Genomic DNA, 26,059 nt, shown 5'->3' on the forward strand with positions numbered 1-26,059 from the left:
TTAACGTCTGATAAAGAAAATTAAAAATCTATTAAAGGAATCAAGTTTGATCAGGAGCCAAATCTTCCAGCTGAAACTAAAATCTGAGGAATCTTGACGAGTTGTGGTTCTAATAAATCACATGAAGTTTGTTTTTTATGGATCACAGCCTTCGTGTTTCGTTTCAGGCCCGTTTGTGTCGCTTCGACTCGGCAGCAACTTCAGCTCCTCTCCCCCATTTCAGACCAACTGTTACTCCATAAATGTTGGTTTAAGCAGCAGCTCTCCGACTTTCATCAGCAGTTAACGCGGTAAAACCCAGGTCTGAGCTAAAGGAGCCCCTCGCTAAGGGCTTTTCTCCAGGTGGTTCTGGTCCAGGTCTCATCAGAGCAGCAGTGAGGATAATTCAGGCCTGCTGGATGCCTGGCGGCGGAGCAGTTACGCCTCCGATTCAAACGATTCTGTTTGTTTCCCCCGAGTGAAGCGAGGCGCTCGCTCTGAAATGAGAAGACATTAAGGCCGCCGAGTGAAATGGGCTGGTTTTAACTTTATTATGCAGACTAATTGGTAAAACGAAGCAGCATCCGTTCTCAAAGTCAAAGGCAGCGAGCCGCGACAGAGACACTGACCAGCCTGCCACATTCCCATCAGCCGGGCTGAAACTCGACTCGCAGGCGGCAAGTAGAGCCAAAATACAGATATATGAATGTTTTTACTCCTAGAATTGGTTCAAAAACCTGAAAATGAAAAATGATTGAAAGAAATGAAACGATGAAACGGGAACTAATTATCTGAGGCGTTTCATGTCCTACAGGGGGATTCTGTGCTCTCCATCTCAGACATTAATATAGATTTTAGTTGTGACAAACATTAAAAATATTTGAGAAAAAGATTAGTTGCCAATTATGGAGGATTTTAAAACGAGTCTCTTGACATTTTCGCTCAAACCCAGAATTATCTCCGCAGGAAATCAGCTTTGCTCGATCGTCTACCAGCAACAGGGACGTTTAATCTGGTCCATGTTCTCACGCTGAGATAATCACGCTTTTCAAACGAGAAAAGTTTACCCATTTTCATCACACCAGGACCTGAAACAACCCCCGCCGCCCCCAAATTAAGTCACTTTTTACAGCTGACAAAAACTTCCACAAGTGTTTTGGCTTCGTCGAAGTTTTTAATTTCCTCAAAATCCAGGTAAATATTAGTATTTTGGTTTCAACCTTCTAAAGGATTATAACCTTTAACATATAGAGGTGGAAACACAGAACAGGAATAAGATCTGAAAACACTTTGGGAGGAGCGGCTTTATGGGGGAGAGAGGAGCCCGGCGGCTTTAGGGGGGTTTGCACAATAAACCACAAGGTTCAGGTAAGTTCCCAGTAAGTTGCAGTAAAGTTTGGGCATTACTACACAAACTTTCGCTAATTATAAATTTGTCGATAACTGAGATGAGTTTCATATTAAAAGTTCAAGGTTTTATTGTAAAATTGTGTTTTCAACAATTATCCTGATCTATAATTATGTAACTCTTATATTTGTAAATTCTCCTGATGCTAAAGTGATTCTTTACACACTCAATTCAGAATCAATGAATTTTTTCATACATTAGTTACAGTTTAAGAGAGTTTGGTTCAGAAACGGGTTGAAACATCAGAAACAAAGATTTCTAATAATAGCTGCGATAACTGAGCCGACACTGTGCTGACCATCTGTGAACCGAGTGGAAATGTGTGAAACCACAGGAGGACGAAGCAACAGAAGGAAACAAACGAGTTTCATCAAGAGTTCATGGCAGAGTCACTGCAGAGGCTAAAATTTTAATCTTAGTAATTTATGGTTTCATTATGGAAAGAAAACCAGAACTCTGATTTTATTTTGGGATTTTTGGAGCAAAATCATAAAATGTTTTATTCCCAAACCCATCGACCGACGTCAGGTTATTAGGTCCCTAAACGCTGGACTCTGAGGTTTCATGCGTCTCAACAGAGACAGATGAAAGAAGATGCAGGAAACAGCAGAGATGCATCAGAAGTTGAATCTGAGCCCTGGACATAAGCTGGTAGGAGTAAAGCGAAGATGGATGTTTGGGTTTTAATAAGAATCATTGTTCTGCTGCCTGCGGAGTGATTTATCACCTCCTCCCACCAGGGCTCGTTTTCCCTCTCCTGGGTCACCTTCTCATCGGAAAACTTTAAAAACAACAGATTTGCAGCACAGATTGAAATGTAAGCTTTGCTCACAACAGTTCTAGTCATAAATGTCTTTTATATAAAGCAGTAAAAACAGCAGCAGACGTGCAGAACAAGTCTGGACGTTTTTCTCCGAGTTTTATCTTAAAGAAGGTAAAACGTGCAAAAACAGAATAAAAAAGAACAGATGTGATGAAATTACATCCAAAGAAAAGTTAAACATCATCATCTTGCATGTGAAGGATGCATCACATCATTTACACAAACAGCTGCCATAGATCTGGCGCCCTTTCTGCGTGGCGCCCACATGCATCGCCCGTAGTGCAAACTGACTCTTTGGCTGCGACGTCGACAGGAACATTTCTGACTTCTGAAGCTTAACGGTGAACCTGGACCTTCATCCACTTGGCAGCAAACCAAACAGCAGCTGCGTTTCCATTTGCTGTGGAATTACAAACTGGAGATAAAGTAATAAATTTGCTGAATGGAAACACGGCATTGAAAAGAAACTCATGTTCTTTGATGAAACGTTTTTGGGTTAGGATGAGGTGGTTTTTCAGTCACATCGAAATTTATTTCACAAAACTGCAATGGAGACACTTTTCATCAACCACAGATGTTTCTACTGGCAGAAACGACAAAGACCACAGGAAGTGGTGGGAGGATGATTGTCTGTTTTTTCAGCTCTCAGCATCTCAGTTCAGAAAATGCCGTTTCATTCCAATGTGTTGAAGCCATCTCTCTAATGTAAAATGGCCGACCAATTTCCCCAAACCGCCGCAGCCTCAGCAAAGTAGGCGGGGCTTGACGCTCCAACGCCTGGATGAGACGCAGACGTCTCCTCTGATTGGCTGATGAGCACCGTGGCTGAATCATGAATACATCACGCACAACCGCCATGATTTTTAATGACTTATTGCCAAACAAACTTATGCACCTGATTTTAATTTAATTTCTTATTTAATGGAAACACAGTAAATGCGAAATTGTGTTTGTTTTTTTATCAGCAGCAGAATATTTGTGCACATTTGTAACAGAAACTCAGCTGATGATATTTCTCCATTTGGATGCTGCAGTTTCAGGTTTTCTGCTTCCATGTCTTTAGCTCATGTATTTTTCTAAACTTCGTTTTTGTTGCTGCGATCTCAGTTTTGTCATATAAAATAAAGTAAACTGGTGGTGATGGACTGGAAGCAGCCGAGTCTTCCTGATCCGACAGAACAACGTGAAGCAGATCTGCTGCGACCACCAGGAGGACAATCTAACTGCCACGGTTCTGCATCGTTCTCCTCCGTCACAGAATAAATACCACACATAAATAATGCAGGTCCATCTGAACCCGCGGCTCAGATGGAGCGCCAGCAATAGCCGGGATGACAGAACCCAGAGGAAACTACTTTTATTTCACCTTCAGAGGGAAGGAAACAGATCTGGAAGCAGCTTCAGGATGATTTCACCGTTTCCTCTCGCTGCGTTATTGGGCCACAATGAGAGCAGAATTAGCTCTTAAACCTCCACCAGCCTCTGGGCTGCAGCCAACTCACATATTTAGCCCATTTCATAAAAATAAGGTAATAAGTTTGAGTTTAATAGCTAACTTTGTGGATTATGAGCTCATATTTTCTGGGATTTATTGCGCAGCACATGCAGGCAAACATTAAAGCGCAATTACAGCGAAAGCAGCCACGCTTCTCCCTGATGCAGGGACAGAAAAAGATTTTAATATCTGCTAAAAGACAGTTAATTAAAAATGAAACTTCATTTCACAGCCTGCTTTTGTTTTTTACTGCCAGCAGCAGTTCGATTTCTGAACCATAAAGAGCAGGAACGTCAGTAAGGTTGTTCCAGATGCTGCAGCATCAATGCTGCAGCAGCAGCAGCATCAATGCTGCAGCAGCAGCAGCAGAGTCTCTCCTGAATCCTGGATCTGCTCTGAAGCAGCAAATAAACTTAAACCAATTCCATAAAACGTCCAGATTAATGGATCATCATCAGGTGGTTCTGATCCATAAACGCTCTAGAGAAACGGTCCTCCATGTTTTCGTCTCTGCTGCTCCTGGTCAGGATATGGAGGACTAATCCTGCCAAAACTGGCAAGAGATAAATATATTGCTAATATTGCACCAAAAAAAAAAAATCTGAACTTTAACTTATTTGGTTACACAGATTGAATAGAAGTTAATATTCATCATTTTTAACAGTATTAATTCAACATCATCTCCAGTTAATTTTTGCATTTCACTTCAAATCTTTTTATTAATTCCCCTTTTTATTTCATTATTAATATTTCTAATTTTTCAATTTACGTTTTTTATTTATTAAAACATTTATTTACCATCATGTTTTATTACATTATATTTAGTTTTTCCATATTCTGCATGTCGTATTTTACCGTCATTTTTTAATCATACATTGATTTTTCCTTTTTACACTTTGCTTCATCCTGTTTTGTCCTTTATTTACACATTTTTTTATTTGTCTAAATAAATAAATCCCTAACAAAATACACAATATGGGAAAAAAATAAAAAACAAATAATGAAACATAAAAAACAAATAAAAAACAACAGTATTGGAAATAAAATTAAATAATTAAATATGTTAAATTAATACTGTTGATAATGATAGTATTAATTAGTGTCACCATATCATAAAATAACTTGGGAAAATTCTTATATTTTATTTTTCATTCAATGTTTGGCACATGGGCGTAGGTTTGGGTAGTAAAGTCATTTATTATCTGTATTAAAATAATAAACTGATTTCCTTTAAGCTCCATCTCTACTGGTTTCTGAATCTCCTGGAGACGTAAAGGAGACAGAAGTCGAGTTTCCGTCTCTCCAAACAGCAGCGAGTTCAGAGTGAGTTCTGGTGAAAACCCGTGTGTGACCCGGTGGCGGCGCTGCTTACCGAGTTCGTTCCCAGAACCTGCAGGTCCGGTTCTCTGGACTCCAGCAGCTTGGCCACCATGTGCAGGAAACTCTCCACGAAGGGCTTGATGCTCTGGGAGTGGCACGCCATCAGCAGCTGGTCCAGCGCCTCCATGGCGATCACCACGTACCTGCAGGCAACATGGCCGCCGTCAGACCCAGACTCCAGGTTCTGGTCCGGCTCCGTTCGGACCGGCTCCTCACCCGTAGCGATGCCGCACCACGTCTCTGCTCAGCCGGTCAGCGAGGTACGCCCCGATCCGGTCCAGCTTCTCCGGCGCCGACACGGCGTAGAACGTCAGCTTCTCCATGTCCGACTTGCTGAGGCCATCCTGGCAGAAGCAGAGCGGAGAAAACGGGTCGGCGCGGTCCGGACTCAGAACGTTCCTCCCAGATCAGACCATCAGAGATTAACTGACAACGCTCAGATCTACCGCCTGACGTCTCCATGGTTTTTATTTCATTAGCTTTAACCTAAACTTAACATCTAATTCATAATAAAACAGATTAAAACGTTAAAGCTGCAGTACGCGACTTTCATAAAAACAAAATGTTTTGTACATATTTGTTAAATCTGTAGCTATGAGCAGACGGCATGAGACAGAATCTGTGAAAACATCAACCTCCTCCTCCCGGAGCTAATGTCCCAGCTGAAGAAATGCACCAGAAACAACCAATCAGAGCCAGGAGGAGGGGCTTAGTGCTGTCAATCAATACTGGGAACACGCTACTAAATTCGCTGAAGGAGGAGGAACAACTTAACGTTTCAGAAAAGTTGTTCATCAAATGTCATCGGTGGCTATGCTAAATAGCCTTAGCATTTATGGCAGACTGCTAGCCAGGGGGATGATTGACAGCACCAAGGACCGCCTCCTGGCTCTGATTGGTTCTCTGGGAGAAGCCAGAGAAGCTTGACTTTTTCACAGATTATCTGTCTCATAACATGATTATCAACAAATCTCTAAAAACTGTTTTATAAAAGTTACACTCTGCAGCTTTGAAGCAGAGGTGTCCAAACTTTATGCCCCGATGGACGGAAAAATAAAACCACTGACAGGCCACAAAACTCATTACAAAGCAAAAATGTGTTAATTGTGAATTTTTTTCCTATTCTTCAGTTTTTAGCTGCTCAAAAATTAAACCAAATTTTAATTAAATCTGCATATCATTAAAATCCAAAACATAAAAAACTCCTTCAGACTTATTATCCGTTGTGTCATCAACTGATTTCCATTTCATTGGCCAAACATTTTTACCAGTCTTAACTTCTGGTCAGGGGCCTGACACAATCATTTACAGGGCCACTTCTGGCCCGCGGGCCTCAGTTTGGGCCCCCGGTGCTGAACCCTGTTGGACTCACTTTGGGATCCAGAGGGAAGATGTTGTCCACCAGACGCTTGTACCGGGGCCTCAGGGGCCCGCAGCAGCCACACACTCCTGGGAAACGAGACAAACATGTCGGGTCAGAACCACCAGAACCTGCTGCAGCTTAAAAACCTCCAGAACCAAAACCAGTTCTGGATCCGCCGGCCCAGCATGATTCAGCCACACAACAGCCCGACTTCCTCTGCATCCAGCCGCCACCCGTCTTCAAACACAAACCAGCTTCAGTGAGTCAATAAGACGATGAGTCAGAGTCACGGCGAGGAAGATCGGGTCGGCGGCGGGTCGGCTGGAGGCCGAGGCAGAACCCAGACAGGTTCTGACCGAACCACAGATAGATCCTAATCATTACCATACGGTAACCTGATTTACTTACATCAATAAGTAAATCAATAAGGAAATACATTTTGCTTTGGGGCTGTTAAATAAATCGTGAGAGGAAAAATAAATACACAGATATAAATAATTGGGCTTTAAGGCATTAATAAATAAAATAAAGTACGAACATGAAAATATAGAAATAAAAATATGTATGGAGAACAAATTCATGAACTCTGGAGTTTTTATGCTGGACATAAATACAATTTTCTTTGGGGCTGTCAAATAAAAATAAATACTGGAAGGATATATAACAGTTAGAAAATAAATAGACGCTTGGCTGGATGCTGGCGGCAAAATAAATAAATTAAAAGAGAAAAAATGAATAAATAAAGGTGGTTGAGCTGAAAAAGAGCTAGAAAGGGTAAAATTTGAAATATGTCCACAGACATTTTAAAAATTATTTTCATTCCTGAATGTTTTCTGAAATCAAAGATCCAGAAACTTTTAAAACTAAATCAATCTGCTTTGTGCAGCGATTCCTCCTCTCTTCTAGTGAGAACAACTGAGTGGACTCCAGTAACAACACACACACACACAGTAACAACACACACACACCCACACACACACAGCATTTAACAACCTGAACCAGGTGAGTCAGGTGAGCTCAGAGTGTCAAAGGTCAACAGCGGCTCGATGAGGTGAGCTCAGCTCAACAGATGAATCGATTCAACCCCAGACCCGAATACCAAACAGGAAGAAACGGATTTCTGCCGCCAGGCGGGAGAAAAGAATCGCTCTGCTTCGATTCCCAGCAGGCGCTCAGCGACTTTCTGCTCCAGAAAAGCTTCGTTAAAGGCGACTTCATAAAAAACCCGTTTCGGCAGAACTGCCGGAGCAGAGCTTGTTCATGACTGGCAGCAGCCGGGCGTCAACACTACATCAACACCGACGGGATTTCAGCAGGAAGTTAAAGTCTGGACATCAGAAGCCTGAAGCAGAGAGAAATGTTAAATATTCATAAGCTTATTTATTGGTTTTGACCTGAAACTGTGAATTCCTGTCAGACATGATCAGGCTCCTGCAGAGGCTGAGATGGAAGCATCTGGGAGGTTTTTCTGCCATGGAGGCGCTAACGTCAAGCTAGCGCAGAACAACGTAAAGCTAGCGCAAATCGACGTCAAGCTAGCGCAATCCGACGACAAGCTAGCGCAAATCGACGAGAAGCTAGCGCAAATCGACGAGAAGCTAGCGCAAATCGACGTCAAGCTAGCGCAAGACAACGTCAAGCTAGCGCAAGACAACGTCAACCTAGCGCAAGACAGCGTCAACCTAGCGCAAAACAAGGTCAAGCTAGCGCAAATCAACGTCACGCTGGCGCAAATCAACGTCACGCTGGCGCAAATCAACGTCAAGCTAGCGCAAGACAACGTCAAGCTAGCGCAAGACAACGTCAAGCTATCGCAAGACAACGTCAATATAGCATAAAACAACGTCAAGCGAGCGCAAGACATCAAGCTAGCATAAAACAACGTCAAGCTAACAAAACAACGTCAAGCGAGAGCAAGACAACATCAAGCTAGCGCAAGACAACGTCAAGCTAGCATAACACAACGTCAAGCTAGCGGAAGACAACATCAAGCTAGAATAAAACAACGTCAAGCTGCAGCTCCAAAACTGCAGCTTGACGTTTCGATCAACAAGATTATGGGATCATTTATTTCACATCTGATCCGTTGCCCTGGCAACGCTGATCGAGTCCATTTGAACTGGTTGGTTTAAAGAATCCAAACTGGTTTTGTAAAGGATACTAAACTGAAACTTTGCTTCTCTTACAAACGTCTGACTTCAACCATTGTTATTTTATGTGTAAAAATTAATTCTAATTTATATGGAAACTGATATGTCTTAATTCTATTATCTGGTAAAATAAAAAGAAATTCGGTAACACTTTATTTGAAGGGGGGTAATAAGGCTGCCATGACACCGTCATAAACATGAATAAGCCTTCATGAATATTTATGACAACAGTCAAATATTCATGAAGGGTTATTCATGTTCATTTCAGGTGTTATGACATGTTTATGACAGTGTCATGACAGTCTTATTCAACCCCCTTCAAATAAAGTGTTACCAGAAATTCAGTTAGATTTACTAATCTTTAAAAATAAAACATCTAAATACAAAGAAGGTAAAATATTTACTTAATATTTGACTGTAATTGATATTTTGTGAAAAAAAGTTAATTGATTTTACGTATTTTGATTAAGTGCATGTAACAAGACCCAAGTTAAATTGATCTAATTTATTCTAAAATCCTTAGTTGTGCGATTAATATAATTTACTAGATATAAACAAGTAAAGCACCAATATCCACTTGAAAAATGTTAGTGGAAATTTTTCCAAGGATTTTAAGTAAATCACATTTTTCCGGCCAACATTACTGTCAGTAATCTGAACCCATTCAGTGTTTATGATGAAGATCCGACCTTCTGACTGTAACTGGGAGCTGAATGAAAATAAATGACTGGATTCAGTTGTTTGTTTCTCAGGCGGCGCCAGCAGCAGAAAATGAACGACGTTGAAGTTTATTCTGGCTGAGAGCTTCATGCCTTCGATACGGTAACTGAGGCAATGCATCAGGTTTAGTGTCCGCTGACGAACCTGCAAGGAGAGGACGGCATAATCCCGACGCGCAGCAGAAGACTGATGAATTACACCGACGAGCTTCACTCGGCCGGCCGAGGGAAGGCGATTACAGCCGATCAGATCCATCACCGCAGCGCAGCGAGGATACAAACATCTGCAGCGGTCAGGGGGAAGCGCACCAAAACGTAAAATAAGTCACACGTTCAGACGCGGCTCTGACCTGAGAAGGTCACCAACGTAACCCAACGACTCATGAATAAAAACCCAACAGAAAGGACTAAAAACCAAACAGAACCAGTTTGAACGATTCTGACCAGCTGGTTGTTTGTCTTTAATGTTAAATATGTAGAAGAAGAAATTGAATCCTATTTGAATTCAGCTGCAGAGGTCAGAGGCTTTAATTAGCTCAAGATTTACACAAACTGAATATTTTTCTTTACAGACGGCAGAGCTTTATGGCTTTGTTTTAAACATTCACACACAGCATCCATCAGAGTTGAATTAACGGCTTTAAACAAATAAAACTCGCCCGTGACCTTTGAACTTTAGGGTCCAAACAGACGACCTCTTCGTCCTTCATCCAGTCACCAGCTGGAGACCAGATGGGCTGAATAAACGACCCAGTGAGGAGTTTTCATTCAGGAACCTCTGAGGTAAAAGGTTCACCGACTGAACAGACGATTCCTCACGGTTTGGTTCACGTCTGGAGAATTCATAGTTTGGTTTTCAGTCCGACTGAGTTGAATCATTTCTGTTGAGCTGAAGTATCGACTCGTCATCTGAAGTTTTAACTCTGGGCTGTTTAACGGTGTAACCTTTAGATTCATGAACACATGAATCACCTCCTTCATGACTTAATCATCTGATCCAGGAGACACTCAGAGACGCCTGGCATCACACCCACCTTCCAGGATCTCCGGACCTACCGGCATTCGGGAATCCTCGTCTGTTTGAGGCCCGGTTGTAGTTGAACGCTCCGTCCGCCTCGGTTTGAGGAACCTGCCTGTATCTCCTCAGAACGTCACAGAGAGACGGCATGATGGGAGGAAGTTTTACTCCTCAGGTCAAAATAATTCTGCTCCAGATCTTCAGAAGACGCCAACATGTAAAACATGCAGATCTGCGTTTCTGCCTCCCCAGGTGAGACCATGTGTCCATCTGCCACACCTTCAGACTCTGCTGCCGGTCCGGCTGCACCTGTGTGACGGACGGCAGGCTCAGCCAATCGGCTTAAGCCGTGTGACTCCGATCACCTGGAGTTACCTCACAGTGAGGCGAAGACGAGCCTCTGCGGTGCCGGCCCGGCCGCGGCGGCTCGGGTTACCGGCCGCGTTGTTCACAGGAAAATGTGACCCAACGAGGCGAAGGGAAACTGTGGAACCGGAGAGGCTTCAGGAGGGCCTCACCTGACGCAGAGCGGCCGGGTTTCCATGCAAATCAGATGCAAACGGTAAACAAACGATGACAAACGTTCATATCTGATGGCGACTGATTCACATCCGGGAGGAAACAGGAGCATTAAGTTTAATGAACGACTGAAACAAAACTCAAGTTTTAATTCCTGACCACCTGAAAAAATTAACATTGACCTGCTTTGAAACATGTTCAGGGCTGAGATGTTTTTCCTTAATGTGTGTAAATAATCATTGAAGGTTTATTTTATTTCATCGATGCTGGAAATGCATCTGGTCTCAACCTGAACAGCTCATGAACTTTTACACCCAAAACCAAATTATTTATCCAAAACCTCAAAGGGTTTAGACAGAGTTCCTCTTTCCCAGAGTAAATTTAAATTGTACCTAAAGCGCAGACACTAAAACACAATGTTCACACCAACGGTGAACATTAGCAGTGTTTGGCAACAACCACAACAAAAACAACCACAACAAAAACTCTGCAGCTTAAAGTGTAATTTTCAAATTGCCAGTTTGTGATGTTTACACCCAAACAAAGCAAAAAAAAAAAAAAAAAAAACAGAATCACTCTTTGTTGGGTTTTGTTTCAACCTTTCGAATCTGAGTTGGATCTTTTCTTTGGATGCTCCACAGGTCAGAATAAAACAAAGACTAAAACTCTGTGACCTCCTCACATCCAGAGTAAAATGTTTCCAGCAGTTTGTTCCTGGTAGAAACCAGTTTTAAATAAACACTTCAGCTCAGTGAAAAGCTCCAGCAGAGCTTTAATCTACACCCGAACCACCAGAGGCACATAATCTAAAAGATTAAACGCGGCTCCCTCCCTGCTGGTTAATACCTCCGACAGGACCAGAACAACCCAAACGGCTCGGAGGACGGACGTCCGTCCAGCTGCTGCAGAGGAGACATCAGGGCGTCCATGAAGATTTAGGAACGATGATTTACGTGAGACAAAACAACAAAACTTTGAGTTGATAAGAGATCAGCTGGTTTCACTGATGACATTATGAAGGCTGAGATCGTTTCTTTAGATAAACAGGCTCCAAAACCTGCCTCAGTCTGACCTTCATACCCATCATCATCACCATCATCATCACCATCATCATCCTGCTGCTTTATTAAGACGAAGGTGACAGGTCACAGCGCTTATAAGCAGAGAGAGTTTATGATATTTAGTCCAAACAAATAAAACTGAAACAGCTGAGAGTTAATAAGCCAAACAAATGAAGGAATGAATAACGGTTATGGATCCGGCTGCTGCTTTCATGGCCTGGAGGAAACAGACATGATGGATCATAAATCTGCTGCTGCTCATCCCGACCGCACGTTTCTGCAGACATAACCGCTGCTGAAGCTTCACCAGCTTCAAACCGAGTCCACTTCTACCGTCATCACAGCACAACGTCTTCCCAAACTGAAATACTAATTATTCATTTAACTAATAACAGTTTCTAAAAAAACATGTTTATGACAGAATAAATTAATGCATGTTTGAGAAATCCTATAATCTCCATGGAAACCATTCAGCTGTGCAAAACGCCTGGGTGGACCTAGCCCCGCCTTCCAGGCACAGCTCCTCCCCCAGCTCCTCCAGACTAGCCAGCAGCGATTAGCAAACCTCTGGTGGAGCTGCTGAGCTCGTTATAGGAACTTCAGAGCAACGCAGGCTAAACGTTGCTAAAAGATTAATGATGACTTCCTGGAGGCGGAGCTTCAGAAAGACCAGCCACTTCTTAAAGAGACAGAGATCCAATTTCAAGGCATTAAATTACAAAGTCAAATTTCTTTCAAGTCGTATTTGATTTATATGCAACAGTTTAAGCTAATATAGTTACTTGATAATGTTATAAAATGTCTCTGTGTGGCTGGAAAACTGTCCCTTTAAAAAGAGGAAAAACAAAAAGACAAACTTTCTAATTATAACTCCTCTCCGATTCATAATGTTTATTTGCTCAGGTCAGTAAAGAAGCTTCAGAACCAGCAGGTTCTGCTGCTCCGGATCAGGGAGGTCGGGTTCATAACGATCCTAAAGCCAGGAGCCGCGGTCCGTTCGCCTCGGCAGAGACAGCGGCCATCCGTCTACCGGCAAAATACAGCCACCAAGAGGGCAGAGCAGCCGGTGAGAAGAGGAGGAGAGGATGGAGGGAGGAGGAGAGGATGGAGGGAGGAAAGGATGGAGGGATGAGGAGAGGATGGAGAGGATGAAAAGAGGCCCATGGGGAGCTGGGAGATGGAGGGACGGCTGGCTGCAGAGACAAATGAGACCAATTTAAAGTCACTTCTCCCTCCTCCATCCTCCTCCATCCTCCTGCATCCCTCCGTCCTCCTCCATCCCTCCATCCTCCTCCATCCCTCCGTCCTCCTCCATCCCTCCTCCATCCCTCCTCCAGACAGTGAGTCTCTGCAGACGACTGCAGCCAAAATGATGAGATGAGATCAACAAACCCTGAAGACCGACAGAAATTAAAGAGAAACTGAAGCACAAGCAGAAACAGGTGGGGGAGGGGGGAGGCCGGCTGCTAACCTGACGAGACAAAGCGACATAAACATTTAAAATTAGAGACCGACCACAAATCCTCACTTTTCTGGTGGCAGAACCAACATTTGGACAAAAAAAAAAAAAAAAAAAAAAAAAAAAAAAAAAAAAAAAAAAAAAACGGAATAAACGGCTGAAATGATCAAACTGATTAAAAATTATCGACCAATTTATAAATAAATTAACTGGAAAATTTTTAAAACTTGCTAAGAACAATGTAATCACACCCATAATTAAGACAAACTGCACAAAATATAAACAATTAAGATAAAAACTTTAGTGTGCAAATCTGAGCTCTTTGGATGCTCCAGTTTTAGATTCTGTAAAATCTGCGAATCTCCTTTTGCTTCCAAACAGGGAACCAATCAGAGGGCTGAGCTTTTATCTGCATTGTTTGCTACCAATGATCAACCTTTCACTGAAAGAATGCCCTTTTATAAATATTACTTATTTTTTAAAAATTAATTTATTTGCATTTTTTAAGCTGAAATGAAAAATCTGCAGAATGTTTTCATTTTTTCCTCCAATCACATCAGAATAACTGATAACTAAAGTAACCGGGAGCCGTAGAATAAAACCTAAAAAGGTCAATATTTATTCTCCATCTTTGTTCATAATAATGGAGATCAGAAACATTCCTACATTTTCTGGAGTTTTTCCTTCCACTTAATTATAACCAATCAGGATGCAGCAGATCAAATTAAAACTTATTAAAGGCGACTCCTCTCCTATATTATGGATTTTTCTGTGGAACATTAAATTTGCTTAAATGCAGATTTTATCTAATATTCAAATGAAAACGCAGCTTGGATAAAAACATAAAAGATGTTCGCCTCCGATTCCTCCTTCCTGAAGAATCAGAGGAAATCAGTTTCCCTCTGAGCAGAACCAGACATTACGGACCGAATCTTCCTATTTTGTTACAAACTAATAAAAAATGCATCTCTTCTCGTTTCCAAAAGGCTGCAGCTTCGAAGGGAAAAACGGAGCAAGTGTCAAATCAGGACAAAAACATCTCCGTTTCCATGGCAACAGCACATCCCATTTGTGCCGCTCTATAATTTTGTTCTGCTAATTTTTTATCCCATCCAGGTTAAAAGGGTTTGAGTTTATATCATAAGTCAACTTTCCGGGTCTGTTAATCATCCAGTGAGGCAGAAACAGCCAGAGGACGACAGACTGGATCCGCCAGTCCAAAGTAACGCCATCCCATAATAAACCTGCAGAGAAAATGAAGACTTTAAACTGGTGTGACTGGATTCAAACTGCTGGTCATGAGAGAGAGACATCCACTGACGCTATGAATTCAGATCAGACCAGATGAAAATGAGCAGGACACAGAGTAATTACTAAATTAATCCTGGAAGTTCGATTCCAGGAACCGGGGATTCTGGGAAACCAGCGTTGTCTCAATTTACACCAATTTAATTTGGAAATCTACAAAACTTCCCACATCTCTTCATTTTAACCTTAAACCAGGATCCTGACACAATCTGAGTGGAAAATGATCTAGAAAAGCTGTATGGATGAGTCAAGTTAAAAACTGAATGTTTATGAATAAAAGCTTCAATTTAAGGCTAAACCAAAATCCACATGGTGACTATATTCATAATTAATACAAACTAAATCCTAAAAGCAATGACATTAAGACTGGTTCTGACAGAAATGGGTAAATTCACCAGTTTTAACCCCTGAAGAAACAATAAATACCATGATTTATGTCCAAGTTACGTGAAACAGCAGCTAGCATTAAAATATGGTAAATAAGAAACAGCAGAGGGCTGCACAGTGGCGCAGTTGGTAGAGCTGTTGTTTTGCAGCAAGAAGGTTCTGGGTTCGATTCCCATTCCCAGTCTTTCTGCATGGAGTTTGCATGTTCTCCCTGTGCATGCGTGGATTTTCTCCAGGTACTCCGGTTTCCTCCCACAATCCAAAACAAAACATGACTATCAGGTTAATTAGCCTCTCCAAATTGCCCCTAGGTGTGACTGTGTGTATGCATGGTTGTTTGTCTCTGTGTTGCCCTGCGACAGACTGGCGACCTGTCCAGGGTGTACCCCACCTCTCGCCTGGAACGATAGCTGGAGATAGGCATCAGCGCCCCTCCCGACCCCACTGTGGGACAAGGGTGTAAAGAAAATGGATGGATGGAAGAAACAGCAGAAACTTAACAGACCTGCACAGCAATGCCATAACCAAGGTGGTTCTATGAATAGCAGAAAGAATCCATAGTTACAACAGGTTAATGCCAGATGAAAAATAAATCAACAATAAAAGCAAAGAAATATTAATCCTTTTAGTTTGGGATCCGGTTCCCAGAAACAAATTATTCCAGTTTAGAGCAGTTCAGTAAAATGTGATGGTAACCAGTTAATATTAGCAAATACAAGATATGTTTATCTGTCATTTAGCAGGATTTTATGTTTCCATCAATATACTCAAACATTGAATAAATCAGTGAACAGAAAATATTTTAGCAGCTATGCTAATCAGATCTTCTAATGATAGTTTAGCTACCAGTCAACATAATCAATCTCTAAATGATGTTTAGCATAAAAAACAAAGATGTAATGGAGAGAAATCTCATTTTCTTAGCTGCTAAGAGAAGGAATCCTCAGCTAGCCCTGGACGTAGATGCGTACTTGGGGTTTAGCAAAGCTAATTTTGGTTTAGAATGGTGAAGCTAACGCTTGTCTGGAAGAACCCAGCTAGCCAAGGGGCAGCAAAGCTAATTTTAGCCTAGCTAGAAGCAGTCAAGCTAATTTTAGCCTAGCTAGAAGCAGTCAAGCTGCTGTTAGCTTAGAAACAACCAAGCTAATTTTAGCCTAGGAGCAGATGAGCTAATCTAAGAGAAGTCAAGCTAACGTTGTAGCCAAGCTAACGTTGGATGCTAGCCAACCTAGGAATGGCTGTGTTCCATTATTTCACATAAATATATATTTTATTGTTTTTTTGTGTTCATAAAATTATGAAAAAAGTTGAGCATATTTAAACTTTTTAGGCTCAGTGAGAAGATCACTGAATACAGCTTTGAAAACAATAATGGAGCCTAAAAACACCACCAGATAAAATCGGGAGACTTTATAAACTTCTGTATACCATTCAGAGTAAAACGATACCAGTGAAACCGTCATCATTTAAGAAAAAGCTTCTGTTGAATGAATCCAAGTTTTGTTTCCATCCTAAAAATACCACATCAAGTTATTTGTGCTTCTGTCCGCAGGCACGTAGCCCAGCTTCTGTTTTGGAATAACATGACACGCACGTCTCCCAAAGACAGAAAAGGAAATCTGTCCGGCTCTCAGTGAGGTAGCGCCACGGATGGGAGGGACTTAATTAAGCGTGAAAGGCATCAGATGACCTCTGGTGCTTTCAGCCGCGCTGCCAATCAAACATCTGTCAGCCTGCAGATGAAGGACGGCGTCCAAACAACCGCGCATCCTTCATGCTCAGATTCCCCTGCAAACCCGCTGCTGACCATCAGAAACGCTCCAAACGGATCTGTGAAGAAGGATCTGCTCCCTCACAGGCGTCTTCTTTTGTCACATTAATTTCATTATTGGAAATGACAAACTGTTAAGTGATTTACATTTATAAATGAATTATTGTTTACAAACAGGAGCCAGGACCTGAGCGACCCGCCTGGCGATTCCCAACCAACACTTTGTGTTTTATTAACTTTATATTCCAGTAAGGTATTTAAACGGAGCTCAACCCAACATCTGAACTTCCCGGCACCATGTTTACTTTGAAAACAGGAAGTAGTAGTTGTTTTGAAGCAATCTGATTGGTAGCTCTGCGCTATACTGCCCCCTGTGGGTTTGGCATGTTTCAAACAGCGCTGATTTGTGCAAGTGGATGCAAACTTTTCTGAAACCAAGTCGGTGCTTTTAACGACTCGGTTATGCGTCTCAAACTTCTTCCTTTGTGGAGGAATTAAAACGGTTCTGAAAAACAGAACATGTCAAAATTCAACCACCGGGATTCTGACCCGCTCTACTTTGCAGAATTGTTGCTGCGTTGACGGGACTACTGGGATCAGATTGGTTTGGATAACTCCTCTCTAGATGGAAATACAAATTTAACCTGATTTATTCCTCTGGTTCATGATCTGAAACATTTACACACAACAAAAACTCAAGAACCTGTAGGGGGAAATGCTTTCCTCACATAAATGGAAAATATTAAAACAGATTCTTCAAATTAAAGTTTTTAAGACTAGAAAGCCGTGAACTTACATCATCAAAAAAAATAAAATAAAATAAAATAAAACCAAAGCAACACTAACCTCTGGCAGTAAAACACAAACAGGTCAAACGGGAGTAAAAAATACTGATTTGAGTCAAATACAGCAGAATTAAATCATTTATCAGACAACCGTTACCACATTTCTTCCCCTGAAAATATTAATATCCAGAAATGAAGGTAAGATCATAGCTGGATGATCTTACTGTAAACAGAAACCACTGAAAGAGACAGAGGAGTAAATTAATCCTTTCTAAAAGTTTAAACTGCTTTGGAAACGCCATGTTTTCTTCCTGTTTAACCTTCAGAGTAAATCCTTAATAAGTCAGGAGTTTCTGAGGAGGGCAGACCATAAAACAGCAGTTAGTACCATCATCATCATCATCATCATCAATCAGCGCCCTGCAGCGGCTCGTCCCTCCTTGTTACGGCTACCTGGCCTCAGCGCCCCCTCTGATTGGTCTCAAGGTGCGCCGGTCAGGCGGACCCAGCTCGCTGATTGGCTATCGGGCCTCAGGAGCAGATCGATGGCCGCGACCGAGCGCGGGATCGTCCACAGACCCTTCGGCCTCCATCTGTCTGCCAGAGTCAGAAATGAACAGCCTCCTACCGGACTCGTTGCTCTCTGAATCCATCCTGTTGGAGGTGAAGCAGTGAACGGCCTCCCAGGCGGACCTCCGCTCCTCCGTCTCTCCTGCTGTCTCCGTGGCCAGCCTCTCTCTCTCTCTCTCCCCCCTCCTGCCTCAGACTCCGGCAGTCATCGCTGACCTTGCGGTGTTTGTGTTTCCCCTCGCCGACGGCAGCAGCAGCCGCTCTGCAGAGACCGGAGTGTGCAACCTCCCCTAAACTCTAATTATTCCTCAGAGGAGAACTCAAGAAGCAAACCCTGATGAGCAGAGAGGGTTTGTTTGCCGTTAAAATCATTTTACCTGACTGGACAACCTGCAGGTGAAGGGTTTCCATATTTTAGAAAACCTGGCCATCTGCTTTTTGTGTAAATATGTGTGGGTTTGAGGTTGTGTAATCCAGATAACGCAGCTCAATCTGCAGACTGATTTAAACCTGAAGCCTGAGGGAGGCCTCATAAACTCCAACATGACCCTCAGCATGACTAACTGTAAGCTAGTCAAAAACCAGACCGTTAGTCTAACATCGCTTTGATTTAGTTGATTTCACTGAAAAAATGTCAAATGACAAGGATGTAAACCAGACGTGTCATTTATCATAAATCTTTTGATGAGGAAACAAGATGATGACGGATAGCAGCTGTTAATCCTAAGGACTAGCAGATTTGCAGCTAATGCTTTTTACAAAACAAAAAGCAAGATTAATAAATCCAAATATTGCATTATTCTGAATAATTGTGAACAACGTTTATGGCATACTGGTATAAATGATGTGGCAAAGTCATCCATTTAAAAAAAATAAACATGGAGGGAGAAGTATGGGCTAAGCTAGCTACAAGCTAGCTAGATAAATTAGCTCAACTTGAACAAGTTGGCAGCAGTGAAGGCATTCCACACCAGAAGGCTCAAATTAAATGATTATTTTGCACAAAAATTTAATTTTCTTTTTGATTAAACATCTTTCCAACTGATTACCAGGCATCTGATTCCTCTGCAGAATAACTGAGACTTTCAGTGACTTCATGTGCATCACTGAAGCGCTTCGGCCACGGCTGTAAATAACCGAGACGCGGCGTGGAGGCCAGGTCTGTGCTGCAGGTCACCATCTCATACTTTGATCCACTGACGTCCTAAAAAGGACAAACTGCAGAACCGACGGCTCACATGGAGTCAACCGTTCTCTAAAAGGAAAAGAAATTCAGCCTCAGAGTCCAGCGAAGGATTTTCATTGTAAACATGCAGTTTAAAGGTTCGTCACAGACATCCTTAAAACGGCTGTTGATCAGGAAACAAAGACGAACCACAGAGAGGTGAAGCACAGCAGAACTTTGGATTTTTCCCTGAGAAAATGTCAACAGGTCAGACCGACACGCTGCAGAAACTCAGCCATTTAGCTGAAACGTGGGGGAGTAAATGTCAGCCGTCTCCTCACATGATGGGGCCGCACTTCAGCCGAACAAACCCGGCTCCTGATTTCCATCTGAAAGGTAAAAGCTCTCACTCCGCTCCTCAGGAGAGGCCCGTCCTTCAGGGACGGCAGGTCTCCACGTGTTCGCTTCAGAACGACACAAAGCAGATGTTCATGACGTTTAATTCAGCTCTGCGTGTCTCTGAGCAGCCAGAGATTATTAATCTGTTGGGATTTAATTTTCTTTATGAGACAAAAGACTCAAGAAATAAATCAGGACTGGACCAGGTGGAGCAGGAAGGTACAAACAAAACTGATCATATTCTGGTTTTAACCATTTCAAACCAGAGCTTTTATTTTGAAGGCAGGTTTTAACAACTGGCAGCCATGTTGGTAGGTACCTGCTTCATAGTGACTCGTTTAAGAAACACTTAGTAGGAAAATAATCTGATAATCAAAAAGATTAAGATTAGCTACACTGCAAAAACAAAATCTTACCAAGTATTTTTTTGTCTAGTTTCTAGTGAAAATATTTCAGTAGACTTGAAATAAGACAAAACTAACTTAGAATAACTTTTCAGCAAAATAAACAATTTTATAACATTGATAAAAAAAATTTAAAAAACTAGTTTAAAGTGAAATAATCTGCCATTTTCCCAGATTATAAATTAAAATCTTCCTCTGGCAGATTATTTCTTTTATTTTTCTTTATTTATTAAAATTTATTATTGACTTAAAACAAGATCCTATTTCTTGCTGAAAAGTTACTTGTAAGTCCGTTCTTATTCCTAGTGTACTGAGATATTTCCAGACAAAAATGCACGGTAAGATTTTGTGTTTTTACAGTGTATGATTTAAACCATTAAACCTCATTTCAAAAGGTTTGTATCGTATCCGATCCACCATCAGGGTTTCGGTTTCAGAAATAAACTGCAGCGATGGATTCATCCTGAAGTTCTCCTCCATTTCAGCCCAATCCGGATTATTTTAGTATAATCAGAAGTTTGGTGTTTGCAGAAACCAGCAGGTGCTGCACTGCAGATATTTCACACGTTGCAGCCTGATGCTGAGCAAACATCTGAAAGGAGAAAATCCTTACAGAAGTGCTGAAAAGCAACAAGCTGAGCGTCACACATCCAGCCGACGGAGATAAAAGCTGAGAGACGCGACCGGCGGAGGGAAACAGAGGGAGGCCCACGCTGCTTTGAAGTTATATTTAGGACAAAATCCTTCTTTGCAGAACAAACCGTCTTATTCTATGAATACTAATCAGAGGCAACAACTGAGGGAGGAACCGTCCTCAGAGCACAGGAAGCCGCGCCGCGTTTGATCCGGTTCGGGACGCATCAGCCTGCAGCTGCTCCATTCAGGCCACATTCACCAACAGGAGACAGGAAACAGTTCAGCCTAATTCAATGTTAACTGGAAAACTGAAAAGTGTGGAGGTCCTCGGGTTCACATGGGAAAAAACGTAAAGTTCTTCTCTTCTTCCTGAAGCAGATCGCTGTTTGGAAAGCTCAGGAGAACATGAAGGCGTCGACCCAATAAAGGAGGAAATAAAGTTTCTCCCAGCAGGAATCCCATCATGCACCTGGGCTGATCACAGATGATCTTATCAGGCTGCGCAGCATCTTTCCGCTGCATTACGGCCTAACTGAGGCGCTAACGCTTCAGGAGCCTGCAGACCAGGATGGCCTGCAGCTCACACAGAAACGGCTGCAGTGATGGCAGGAAGGATCTGAGATGCTGCAGCTTTGTGCACCGAGGACGCAGCGACCCATCACTGAAGCATTGGAGCATTAATGCAATATGATCCTAGTTATAGTTATTAGACTACCAACCATTTGAAAAAATAATTATTTCCAACAAGATGGTTGTTGTAATAAAAGTTACATTTAGTAAATCTGCTGTTATCACAATGAAACAACTTTAGTTTTAGTTTCCTACTGATCTTTTCTCCTGCCTTAAACAGCAGCAGAGATGTTAATGTAGCTCATATTTAATGCAGTCCAAGCATTTCCTCTGTTACTGATATTGCAGACAATGATTCTGGGATCATGATAAACTATATTGTTCATCCCTAAAGAGCCAACAATGACTCCAAAAGTTATTCTTGGCTTCTTTCTGCAGAGACTTTCTGCTTCTCCATTTCTTCCTCCTGCCACTTTAACCAATCGGCGATCAATACTGCACTCGTCACATTACCGCTAATGCAATCAGCAGTTTACCACAGGGAGTGATTATCTGGCAGACATGAGGCGCATCAGCAGGCTGAAATATCACCTCCAGAAAACAAAGATGCTCTATCTGCAGAGAGATGCTCCTGCTGTTGGGCTTTTTGGCTCCAGATTCTGGTTTCCTGTTCGGCTCGTCTCTAGAGCCGAGTCGGGATTCAACAGGAGGAACGTTAAACAGCAGCTGGTTTCCTGTCAGAGCACACACACACACCCACACACACACACTTCCTGTATTCTTCCAGAACGCGTTTAGGATTTAACTTTAACAGAATAAAACTGTTACAGTTTAATAATAAAAGCCTGAAGATGAATTTACATGTTTGACTTTAAAACTCTTCCTAAATAAATGTTTGTTCATCATTTCTTCAGCTGCTGTTGCTCCAGACAAAACTGGACATTAAAGACCTGGATGAGTTCTGAACGACCCGGTCCAGAAGTTCATTTTGTTCTGGTCGGACCAGAGAACTTTCCTCCATGTTTTCTGAGCCCTGAACTGAACACAGGAAGCTCCAGTGGAGCTCTGCTGTCTCCATGGAAACGGTGAAGATGTAGCTGAACGGTGCGGAGGAACAGCAGCATTGAACCAAACCCGGTCCATCACACAGAACCGAAGCCGGTCCATCACACAGAACCGAAGCCGGTCCATCACACAGAACCGAACCCGGACCATCACACAGAACCGAACCCGGACCATCACACAGAACCGAACCCGGACCATCACACAGAACCGAACCCAGACCAGTCCAGTCCACACTGATGCACAGAAACTTTACATTGAAGCCGAACCTTTCAAGAATTAAAAAATAGACATAATTGCTTTTTTAAAATATATTTTTTTAAATTAAAAAAACCATAAAGGATCCGAGCAGAACCATTGTGCTTCATCGTCCTGCATGTTTCTGGTACGCCAGTAAATCTGACGTACAGACAAACCGCAGCGATGGACGACAAAGCTGCTTTCATCTCAAGCATCAAGCATTTCATCAGAAACTTTCATCTCCATGTAGGAAAAACCTAGAAGATCTTCAGCCCAAATCTGAAGATTTAATATTTAATCTCCAAGTTTTATTTTTGATTCCTGCTCTAACTTCTCTGATGCTCTTATTTGGCCTTCATTTCCGTTTCCTGTCTGCATGAAAGAACCAGAAAACTGAAATTAAAGAACGTCAAACAGTTCAGAACATTGGTTCTGATCCAATCTGTGATCCAACAAAAACCCCTGAAATAATCTGACCACACCTGGATGAGCGGCCATCTTGGACATTTTCATGCAAATCCTTTAAATTCCCTCTTATAAAAACCAAGAGAAAGAACCAGAAAAATACCCAGAAATGATTTTCCCCCTTTAGTCACTTTAATCAGAACCTGCGGGATAAAATAAGCATGAAAGCCTCAACATGGCTCCTCTTCCTTCCTCCTAATTTCGGCTCTTCTTAAAGAGGATAAAAGGAAGATGAAAAGCTCTCTAGTGTCTCCCGCTGAAGTGACCCATTTGTTAAATTTCCTCGGAGACCGCAGCGCGTCCCGCAGCGCGGATCCAGCCTCCAACACGCTCTGCTTCTCCAACCCATGCAGCTCAGACCGCTTCCTCACCTGAACACTCTGATTTCCTGACGATTTTAAACGCAACACAGAAACGATACCATAATTCAAACATTTTATAATCTACAGGTTCTGGTGTTTGAAATCAAAGTTTTTCTCTGGGTTTAAAATCATTTTTAGACACTTTTACAAACACTGAATGTTTGTGACAAAAGGTAAAACTGACATTTTTATTCTGTGAGGAAGTAATTTGTTTTCCAAGTGAATGTACTTCCTTTTTAAAACAAGAGTTGATGAACCACCTGCATTCAAATAGGATGTTTTATTTATCCGTCACAAATCACATGCAGTAGTTTATGAATATGTACTTTAATGCTTCAATCAGAAGTTTAAAACCTGAGCTGCAGTTCTTTCACTGATTTTGTTTCACATTTATCATTTTCTTCTGATTGCAAGGCTTTTATTTGACGGTATATTTCCATTATTTTGGTAATTACTACAATACTATTACTTTCTGGGTTAATAAGGACGAGTTATTTGAGTTTATATTCGTTTTTTGCCATTACCAGGTTTATTCTTCATCATTTTATTTCATAACTATGTTCAACCTTTCTGTAATTTGAGGATATTTTATGACCTTCATGGCTTTAATTTATAATCATTGTTACTGTAAACGTTTAATTTCTGTAATATGTTTCAATCTTTTTTACGACTTATACCTTTTTAATTTTATTTCACACTTTTGTATTTTTTATTACTTTTCTCACAAAGTTGCCACCTTAGTTTTCTCATTACCTGACTTTTCATTTTAAAATATATATAGTTACTATTTTGATTATATTTCAAGTATACTGTGTAATACTTGTTCTTTCCTGATTTTTTTAACAACTGTTGCTTTTTAGCAAACTACTTTTCTGCTAAAATAAAACAAAAACATTAACTGTACAAGGAAAAAAACTAAAGTAAAAACTTATAAGCAACACAAAAATAAATCCAAAGGGACAGTTTTGTGTTCCTAGCTTTACATGCATTTCTTCCTCCCAACTTAAAGATTTTCCTTCATAAATTTAACTTTGGTTTAAAACACCAGGTTTATTTTACTGATTAACAATTTATTGTCAGATTAATCAACATTTTCATCCATGTCAATATATTTTTAATCCAGTGGTTCCAAAACCTCAGTTAATTTAAGAATAACAGAAGAAAAAAGTGATCAGCTGAAGACCCGTGTTTTAGTTTTTCCACGGCCCAGAGTGGGACCCCGACCCCAGGTTTAGGAAACCCGTCTCTTTACCTCTGCGTCAAGTACCAGACAACAGGAATCCCACACAGACGCGTGTCCGTGAACGCACCACTCCAGTGTTTACCTTGAACCCTGGTGGCTTTCTCGTAATTAGTTCAATAAACGCAGCAGTTTCACACTCAAACACGAACCCTGTTCCCCCAGCGTGTCCACGCACCCCCACGGCCACAGTCCCACGGTCACACAGCGCTTACCGGCGGGCATTGTGGAGCTAAAGTACCGCAGACCGTTCCAGCCGAGCCCCGTCAGTTAGCCTCCATGTAGCTTCTCCTGCCGCCGCTCCGCTTCACCTGGTATCCGGGTACAGAGAGTCTGGAAGCCGCGGATCACCTGTTCGGAGCCGAGAGACAGAATTAACGCCCAGCCAGGCTGCCCCGCTCCGGGCTGCCGCTGCCCGCTGACACGGAGCCACAGCCCCCCTAACAGCTCCTCCTGTCCGGGGAGGCTTTCACCGAGCTGCCGCTGAGACGCTGCGGAGCTTTAACAGCGACATTAGCGCTAAAAGCAGCGCAGAGAGGGACATACCTGGAGGTAAACATCCGCAGATTAACTCCCATATAAAACTGCCTGGCTTCCTGCTTTACGGTGACAGACAACACGGAAGTGAGAGCAGCAGCGGAGCCAAACAAGCCAAAACATATGCGGGCTGAGCAGCCAGAGAGGCGGCTAATTATAGCAGCCTGAGGCAAGGTGTGTCTGCGGAGAAATGTCCTCGGATGTCCTCTGACGGGACACTTCAGTTTACACTGTGTCTGCAGAAACCTGTCCTCCAAACACTGGACATATTGTCCCAGATTTCACCTGTCTCTGCTTGGTGACAGATTTTCTTCACACTTATTGGTCGAAAAAACGTGAAACTGTGGGCTCAGGTGGGTCAAATGAAGGTCAACCTGTGTGGCTCTGTCCCAGGCAGGGACACACCTGGAGGCCAACAGGTGCGTTTGTCCCTAACAGATGGATGTTTCCATGGTTGGATGTTTTAGCTCCATCTACAGTCAGAGGTAGATTAGAAAATGGCGGACAGGTGCGACTGCAGTACTCTGGGTAGGCCACGCCCCCAGGTGGCAGACCTCCAGCTCAGGTAAACATCAACCTGAGCTGGTTGTTTGTTTCCTGACAGATGTAAACAATGCCACAAGCAAGATGGCGGATATTTCAAGACATTTCAAATTGTTTCTCTTCATTTCCATCTATTAAAGGGTTAATGTCGCTAACCGCTGTTGTTCTCTTGTTTGTTCCAGTAGTTACTGCAGCTCTTGGTGTCATTTTAACCTTTCTAACTCGTTATAAATGCTGCAGA

At 42.1% G+C, this 26,059-nt stretch overlaps 1 protein-coding gene across 7 annotated transcripts in view; it reads right to left on the reverse strand.

Annotated features, from left to right (window-relative positions):
* Positions 1–25,781, reverse strand: part of efr3a (EFR3 homolog A (S. cerevisiae)) — a 57,920-nt gene extending 32,139 nt beyond the window's left edge. For 2 of the 7 annotated variants that reach the window (XM_016663964.1, XM_016663958.1), the window contains exons 1-4: positions 18,254–18,344; positions 6,458–6,534; positions 5,302–5,429; positions 5,078–5,228 (exon numbers count right to left, since the gene is read on the reverse strand). In XM_016663964.1, coding sequence (XP_016519450.1) covers positions 5,078–5,228; positions 5,302–5,429; positions 6,458–6,534; positions 18,254–18,278 — 381 coding nt within the window. In that variant the 5' untranslated portion in view covers positions 18,279–18,344. Of the gene's footprint in view, positions 1–5,077; positions 5,229–5,301; positions 5,430–6,457; positions 6,535–18,253; positions 18,351–24,953; positions 25,090–25,284 lie in introns of those variants that run through there. The other 5 variants (XM_016663960.1, XM_016663959.1, XM_016663963.1 and 2 more) reach the window with 5 other exon arrangements.
* Between the last annotated feature and the right edge of the window lie 278 nt (positions 25,782–26,059).

This window comes from Poecilia formosa, unplaced genomic scaffold, assembly GCF_000485575.1.
Source record: "Poecilia formosa unplaced genomic scaffold, Poecilia_formosa-5.1.2 Scaffold459, whole genome shotgun sequence".
In the NCBI taxonomy this organism is placed as follows: Eukaryota; Metazoa; Chordata; class Actinopteri; order Cyprinodontiformes; family Poeciliidae; genus Poecilia; species Poecilia formosa.